General features: G+C 45.1%; 1 protein-coding gene across 1 annotated transcript; it reads right to left on the bottom strand.

The window, feature by feature from the left end:
• Positions 1–3613: 3613 nt before the first annotated feature.
• LOC146790074 (hemoglobin larval subunit alpha) lies at positions 3614–7422 on the bottom strand. Its single transcript, XM_085628431.1, has 3 exons — positions 7267–7422; positions 5665–5869; positions 3614–3944 (listed from the first exon to the last, which is right to left on the bottom strand). The coding sequence occupies exons 1-3, from the start codon at positions 7359–7361 to the stop codon at positions 3816–3818; spliced, it is 429 nt and encodes a 142-aa protein (XP_085484557.1). The 5' UTR covers positions 7362–7422; the 3' UTR covers positions 3614–3815.
• Positions 7423–9014: the final 1592 nt, after the last annotated feature.

The raw sequence follows: 9014 nt of genomic DNA, 5'->3' as shown, positions 1-9014 counted from the left end.
CCACCACCACAACCACTAATACCACCACCACCAATACCACTACCAATACCACCATGACCAATACCACCACCACCACCAATACTAATACCACCGCCACCAAAAACCACCACCACCAATGACACCACCAACACCACCATCACCACCACCACCACCAATACCACCAACACCAATACCACCGCCAATACCACCACCACCAATACCATCACCATCAATACCACCACCAACGCACCATCAATAACACCACCACCACCAAAACCACCACCACTACCAGTACCAATATCAATACCACCACCAATATCAATACCAATAGCACCACCAATACCCCCACCACCACCAATACCAACACCAATACCCCTCCACCAATACCACCACCACCACCAATACCACCACCAATACCACCACCACCAATACCAGTACCACCACCACCAATACCGCCACCACCAATACCACCACCACCAATACCAGCACCACCACCAATACCACCACCACCATTACCACCACCACCAATACGAATACCACCACAAACATTACCAATACCACCACCACCAATACGAATACCACCACCTGAGCGCCTCTGGCTCACTAGTAATAGCAGGGGCACTGTACGAGGCCGGAGCTGCAGCCGAGACCATCCCCCCCCGGAGGTGAAGCCAAGGCCCTACTACAGCTGGAGTGCGTTTATTACACCAAAGATAGCAATGACATTACAAAATGACATACTGCACACTCAAATCAAGGAAAAGGCAGGAAATAGCCCCCCAGCTCCTGAGCCGCGACAGTGTAATCACAGAGCGAAAGGTGTTGGAGTGCTTTGTTAGTGTTTATAGCTCAGATCATATGTAACTCTCTCTTCACACTTTGTATCTGTGCAATTTACAACACATACACATCTTCTTCACTGCACTCTTAATCACTACTTTGAAGACGTCGCAGGCCGGTCTCTTCCTCTGATATTTACAATCTAACAAGCCGTTGAGAAGGCCCTTTATTGCAATGCAATAGGTCTCGTATTTGCGAGAGTTTAAGCTATTAATATTGTAAATGACAATGCCTTTTATTTATGTTTTAAAACCCAAAACATAAATAAAAGGCATTGTCATTTACAATGCCAATAGCTCAAACTCGCGTGAATACAAAACCGTTTGCATTGCAAATGCTTGATGTTATATGGGATAAATGTCTTTAGGAGATTTGGACTTATTCTGTTTGTCCTATACTTCTATAACATGATGCTAAAACTGATTGCTATCAATCTTTTTCTGAATTTATGATTAAACCTTGCTAATCTCAATTTTGGTTGTCAGGTAGTTATTGGGTAGCCGAATTGGTTACACAAGAGATACAATTGTGATTGTTTTCTTCCCTCTTAAGCACCTAAAAAGACCACCTGGTTCAGTGGGGATGTTTAAGTGGCCCGAGCTTTCTCATGTGCCTTTGGAAATCCCATTTCAGGACTTGTATTGCCTTGTGATGACTTGCGGCACTCAAGGACAATTCTAGTCCCTAGTAAATCGAGTCCCCAATATCAATTGTATTTTTTCAGCACTATAGAGATCTGTTTCTAAGCTTTCTGGTTTACCTAAAAATGTCATGTTTTCTAAATGGGGGCAGATCCATTGGTGTCAACTACTATTAAAGTGCTCCCATTTATCCAGCCATGTCTTGAGTGCCCTCATATGTGGCGGAGAAGTAGCCTTGTGACTAGATGTGCCTCCTTTGAAACAGGCTTGAATTCTGGCCTTGGTCCAACATTCTGTGAATCTGGGCAAATCACTTAATCTACCAGCCCCTTAAAATGTATACAATTTTGGTGCTTATGTAAAGTGCTCTAATGCCCTTGGAGAGGATTGCTCTATATTAAAAAGAACATATATCCAAGCACAACCCATTATGTCAAACACGATTTGATTTTTCCAATATAGGCTCAAATGAGCAGCTACAGACTTATATGTTCTATTGCAGCCTTCTATACACAGGTACATCTCATAGGTTCAACACAGATTAATTTGATCAGATGAAGCGTCCTTGTCCAGTACCACTCCATGCCTCCACCTGTCATGTTCTGGGTGCAGGCACAGCCTTTTCTCAACACAGTTTTCCAAAACATCTCTTTCGCTCAGAATATCCTTATCTCTCCAGCTACAGCCTTGTATACTCAGAGCAGATTCATAGGTCTAATTATGGCATCATGTGCTCAGTGAAGCTCCATGTGGCCAGATATAGCCTTATCATACTAATACAGCCTCATTTCCCTTGGCATAGTGTACTTTCTACAATGTGCTTGTCGATATCCCCTGCCGCAGCATCTTATGCACAGCATCTTATGCTTAGTACAGTCTGATATGTCCAGCCACATTCTGATTTGTTAAGACACAGCCTGATTGCCACCGACAACCTCATTTTCTATCCCATACAAATTCACCTGTCTACGCGTTGTCGTGCTTGCTCAGCACAGACTTATACGTCCAGCTTCAGCTGCGTTTGCCCAGCTCATTTTCGTTATGTATTGTAAAAAATATGCCATATGTTTAGTTACAACCTGCTTTAGCTATTTCTAATATAGCCATCCGATCCTTGTCATATTCTGTTTTGTATAAATGATCTGAACAGTATCGCCCTAGGTCGATTGAGTGTCCCTGCCTCCATGTGGAGTGTTGATGCGGTGCAGTTCTACTTGGGCCAGGCAACAGGGAACGTCTTAGCTCCTGGTGGGAAGTTTGCTTTACATTGGAAATGCCTGACCTGCAAGTTGGTACCGCAAAAGAGCACCCTGCGATCACCATCGTTAACGCTTACACTTTGAATGCATTGCTAAGGTCAGCTTCCTATGCCTGGTACAGGGTACCGTATCCAAGTACAGGCTCATATGTCCAGTGCAGACCTTTATATTCAGTGTGATTGGCTATGTCCAGCAGCTGCCTCATATGTCCATTACAATCTCAAAAGGACTCTGCTGGTTTAATATATCCAGCTATATGCCCATAAACAATCATTAGAAAAAATCACGTTTTACAAGTTCTCTGTGTTTTAATGCAGCACACATAGAAGTTGAACAACGCCATTTCAGATTGTTTATGTGCAGGAAGAGACACCTTCCTGCATAAAACAATCATTCCCCGTGACGCAGGCATCCTTGCACCATGGTGCAAGGGTGACTGCGTCATCGCATGGCAGATAATTGTGCACCAGTTCAGGGGAGAACAAAGCGATCCTTCATATCCTTGTAGATATGACACATCCCTGTGCCCTAAAAGTGCCGCAGCGTGGTGCAGCAGTGGCGTAATGATAATTGAGGGGGCCCCCCTGCAAGGTACGTGGAGGTGCCCCCTCCGGACTCTATCAGGAGCTCCCCAGCCGAAGTGTAGTGCTGAGGGGGCCCACTGGAGCTTTGGGGCCCCCCTCACCTGCGGGGGATGCGGGGCCTGTGTTACGCCCCTGTGGTGCAGCCAAGGGGCTTGAGGTGCTGAGCTGCAGCACTTTCTTGTAAATAAGGCCCAAATTCCCTATGTAGAAGCATTGCTCCACAGAGACGTGGAACCGTGTAAACAACACAAGTCTTATACCATAAAATAGCACATACATGAATAAGTTAGACAATATTTAGAGCCGGAGGTCAATGAAGAAAGTTGTTCATATTTATTAAGATGTTACAAAATAAACGAGTGACAGGGCCTGATGGATCAAGAAGTATCAATTGATGCATAGCATGTAAACTGATAATGCAATTTCCAAGCTTCCCACTGGTTTCTATGTGTATCATCATGGCGGCCATCTTGTGATCTCTGTTGACAGTCTTCCTGCGCTGAGTACACAGTTTATCGGTACTTGGAGGTCAGGACAGCAGACACCGCGGCCAGGAACTTGTCCCAGGCAGCCTGGCACTGAGGGGTGAAGTCAGCAGGGAAGTGGGCGGCCAGTGTAGCCTGAATGCAGTGAGAGAGCATCTGAAAGAGAACAAAGCAGAAAGTGAATACCACCACCAAGGGAGCACGTGCAGGACAAATACTGGACTAAAATGGAAAGAGAAACCAGTAATATAATTCCAAATTCACAAGCTTCGGCGAGTCTCAGCTTCTGTCCAACATGACTGGTTTAAACATATACAAGTATTATTTTATTTTCAGCAACAATAACATTTCATTGAAAGTACAGGAATGGCAATTCCTTAAAAAAGCAACTGTATTTCTCACTGTGTCCAATGGCTTATCCTCGCCACTAACTAAGATTTAGCACTGGCTTTCAATCAAAGAAAGCAGAAAGAACAAAGTTATCGTGAAGTATGTGAAAAAGTTCTCATGTAGTATTCTTTTACGTACTCTCATGCCTTTGTCAATTTGCCCCAAAACTTCCGAAATGGGAATCCATTGATACAGTTGGCGCAGATAGGCAGGACTGTGCCCTCTTTGCACTTTAACTAATGGGGAGTTGAACATTTTAAGGCCAATTCACAAAGACATTTCATAGTAGTAAAGTAGTACTCCTGTGGTACCACTTCCCTTACTCTCTGTCGTTAAGAGAAATAAGAACGATAAAATCAACAGTCGCCCAATAGAACTTTGTTCGATCCTCTGAAACTGAAAGCCCCGTCTCCGACTGGTCACAGCTCATACATTTATTATGGCAGCGATGTCCAACTTAGATCCAAGAAGGCTAGATCTATGCTAGATTTCCAAGCTAATCACTGATTAACTAAATCCATTCCATGTAGATCAAATGTAACAATACCATGTAAATATGGTTGCGGCTGGTCATTTTACCAGGAAGGGGGTGGGGGGCCACCCATGCACACATACATACTAACTCACACCCATGCATTCAAATGCACGCACACAACCATTGACAACACCTACTAACAAATACACATACATTTATACATACATGCACGCATGCACCAAACACACAAAAGAAAAAAAAAAGTACTGCCCTGTAGAGAGGAACACCTCGGAGGTCCCAAGAGGGTTGGGATTGCTGCCTTCCTGAGTCGGCAGTCCCTCAACCTTCACAGGATGGAATGGGGTCAGTGAGACTGCTGACCCCCACCCCACTCTGTGACAAGGTGTCACTGATTGACACTCAGCCCAGGGCACTTCGAGGCCTAAAACTGAAGCGCCCAGGTCCAAGGCAATCAGTGGCACCCCCCCTCCTTGTAAGGGGGAGACCTCAAGGAACTCTTGCCAGGCTGAGGAGGTCACTCCCGCAGGGCTGTGAAAACGTTAGCCTGGCACAGATCAGATCAGATCAGGCGGCCAGGAGCAGGATCCTTAAGCGCATGTCTTACTCCTGGCTGCCTGACGTGAACAAGAAGAGTGTCTGTCACGCTGACCTTTGCTCAGCCTGACAGACATTCTTCTTGCTGGGAAAATGGTGGGGGGCGTGGCCTCATAACCCATATGGATGCCTTGCTGCCGTGTAAATGTACAGCGCCACGCAAGACACTTCAGTTTTAGAAAATGGACTTCTTACAGGGGGCAGGCAGACACTTTGTTTGTATACTCCCTTACAATCTGTCATGGTTGAGAAACATTCAAAACAAACGCCAATATAGACGCTTGAAGTATGTGAGAAGCAAAGCTGTGCAATTTTAGAATGATAACAAAAATATTAAAGTCCTACCCATGAAGGACTGTTTTGTAACAGATTCATACTTGTTCAATGCTGCCTCACCTGGAAGTTTCCGGGGTCCACGCGGAGGTTGTAGGCGTGCAGGTCGCTGAGTTTAGACAGGGCCTGGTCCAGGCTGTCAATGTGCTTGGCTGCCTCGCCGATGGCGCCCAGGACCTTGCCCCCATGCCGCTTCACGTCAGCAGAGCCCGGGCTGAGGTCGAAGTGGCTGAAGTAGGTCCTACTCTGACCGAAGCTGGCAAACAGCCTGGAAAAAAGGACATATCAACTTTAATAAAAAATGCACTAAAAAGCACACTCACATCAATTTTCTATCCAGCACTGTTACTTTAGACAGCAAATATATATAACAAATGGCTATTGCAGTGGCAAAAATTGAACTAAATGTGTTTTCGGGCATCACTAGAGATGTAGGAAAAGATTAAAGTCGTAACAAAAGGTCAGGACCTGAAAATGCCAGTTGTTGGCTAAAGGTTTTGGCCAAAAATGATAATCAACTAGAAAGCATATAATTACAACGATCCATTTGCTCTAACCTCTTATTCCTGTAGGCCATCATCTCTGAACATTTCCTTTGTGACTTGCAAGCCCTTACCATTGCCCCGAAGGCTCCAAACTCTTACCTCGTAGCTTCTAAACTCTTCCAATCCTCCTTTGGGCTCCAAGCCAAACTCTTAACCCTCATAGGATCTAACCTTTTACTAATCCCTCTCGGGACTGTATCCAATTTCTACTTTACTGTAGGTTCAAAACGGTTACCCCTATGGGATCTAACCCCCTCCCCCCCACAGTCACTTCCTCTATGCACACTAACCATGTATCACTTCACCCAAGGAATGACTTCTTACCACTTCGTCCATGAGCCTTACACTCCTACCACCTCCCCAAAGTATTAACCTCTTACCAGTCTCGCTATCTGCTTTAACTCACCTTCTGCTTTCTCAGCTGTCCCAGTGACATGTCCTGTGTTCCATACAGATGCCCCACCATGTGTAAAGGGACTGCCCCGGCTGTACCCTGCCCCTTTTGCCTACATTGCTTCTTGCAAACAGGGCAAAGATCTGTAAAGCACAGGGACAGCTTTGCTGCTGGTTCACTGCTGGTTCTCTGCTGGTGGAGACACTGAGAACTCTGTGTGCTCGTCTAAGACAAGCCCATATCCAAGCTCCCTGGATGGTCTAAATCAGAACACAGCCAGGTGTGCCAGGAAGGTGCACCAATGTTGGAGCCAAGATGGTGCATCTCATAGCAAACATCAGTTTGAGGTCTATGTACACTCATCCGCCGGCGTGAACCCCATATATGTGGGCATGCCGAGCCGCCTTAACAAAATAGGGTTCATAATGGTCTATCAGGAGCAGACCACAGTCAGTGCGCACACACCCTATGAGCAGAACTCAGTCAGGTTTAGGCACCTGTCTAACTGTTGGTAATGGGGGAATAATCAATTACGTGTCAATAGGAAATTGCTACGAGGCAAAAGTCAGCCCCAGATGTGACTGTCTCTCTTTTTATAAGAGAAGTAAAAAACTAAACACAACTGCATGCCCATCACATAGATCAATCTTACTTTAACATATTTACACCCCATACTAGACACAGAGAGAGCGAGCAGGTCTCAATGGCCCTCTCCATAGTCCTCACCTGTCCAGGGCTTCTCCCCCGAGGGCATCGCAGTGGCCGGAGATCTTCCCCCAGAGGCCGACCACCAGGGCCTTCTCTTCAGCAGACAGAACCATCTTGAGCGGGGAGTGCTGGCGGGCTCAGGATTCACAAGAGATGGAAGTTGGAGACAGTCGGTGCTGTGTGCTGGACAGGGCCCCTTTTAAAGGGGAAGGGGGCCGAGGAGCCTGGCAGCCTTCCACCGTGATTGGGCAGTTTTGGGTTCCACCCAAGGAGGCGGGGCTATCTTATCTCCCTGAAACACTGGCAGGGAGCAGGTGTATCTTTGCAGCATGACGTGCAAAAAAGGGCTAATCTGAGGGTTGCTTCATTAACTTGACCAAGAAAGACATTTCTGGAATTTCAAAGATGTGTTTGAAGCAATTTTACATTGTTTTAGGTCATTTTTGTTATTAACAATTTACTTTCATCAATAATTGGAAAGGCTTGCAGTTGAAAAAATGCTCACTCTGGTAACAGAGAATATGGCACGTTGAGGTCTTACTCGGTGCTGTGCTCACATTGAAGATGACAAAATGTATGTGCATGCTAATATACATTAGGATTGCTAAATGTGCTTACACGGAGCATAGGTCAAGCCGGGTTGGTAGAAAGAACAAACATTAAGGAAAAGGTGACATCTGGGTTTCTTACAGTTTCATGTTATAGTACATTGGTTTAAATACAAAGAAGGAATGTTTACCGACCAAAAACATTTTGCGAGTATTTCTAATTCAGATGTAGACAGGAGTTTGTGCCCACTGGACATTATAAGTCGTGGACAATTTTGCTGTCTTTCCGCAAACAAATTCCTACGAATTTGTGTGGGGGAAAATATAATTTTCCATGTTTCACATCCCGAAAAGGGGAGAATCAGACTGTAGTAATACATTCTGTTTCTTTCTGAGGGGTGGAACCGGAGTGTGAATGTATTACTGCATCTGGTCCATACCGCAACACCTACCTGCAAGAAATTACCTCCCCAAATTATAAGACATTCACACAGAAGGTTCAAGTGAGGTGGGACATTCCGCAGGGTTCCATGAGCTCAACCTATACACGTGAAGGGGGAAATGGTCAGAAATTCCTCCAGTAGGATTGCTCCTACCATTGGAGCACATTTCGAACTTTAACGAAATTCACTTACAAACAAAGTCAAGTTATCCTGAAAATCTCAGCAAGTCATAGAATGCTAGGAGTTCATACATGTGTAACATTACACCCATGCATGATTTCCAACTGAATTAGTGTCAACGGATGTATGGACAAACGTAACACAAATGTGCATTTGCATAATTATATATTTTTTAGGCTGTTACCTTTATGTAAATTAATTCTACTTTTTCAGTCACACTGTTTTTAAATGATCAAAATCCAAGGCAGGAATTCAGAGAGGAAAAGTAGAACCAATCCAGAACCTGAAAAAAACTGCAGCCCCTGAACCCTACAGGAGCATTGGGGCAGACACAACCTGTAGGGCACACATCTCCAAGAAATATTGGGGGAATTAACAGTTAAGTGCGCACACACCCGAACAGAAAAGTGGAAATGACAGAGGGAATGTGGCTATAAGACACCAACACAGACAGCCATACCAAGGTTACCCATAGTTCTCCTAAAATGTAGATTTACAGTGGTGTAGTGAGGGTTCAGTGGACATAATGAAAGCGAAGAAACTGTGTCCCCTCCCTTGGGTGTCACCCCAATCAGCCACTTGCACCTGAGACTCC

The sequence above is a fragment of the Triturus cristatus genome, chromosome 10 (genome assembly GCF_964204655.1).
Source record: "Triturus cristatus chromosome 10, aTriCri1.1, whole genome shotgun sequence".
Lineage (NCBI taxonomy): Eukaryota > Metazoa > Chordata > Amphibia > Caudata > Salamandridae > Triturus > Triturus cristatus.
The sequence above is the reverse complement of the archived record's forward strand: the minus strand, read 5'-3'. Positions and strand labels throughout refer to the sequence as shown.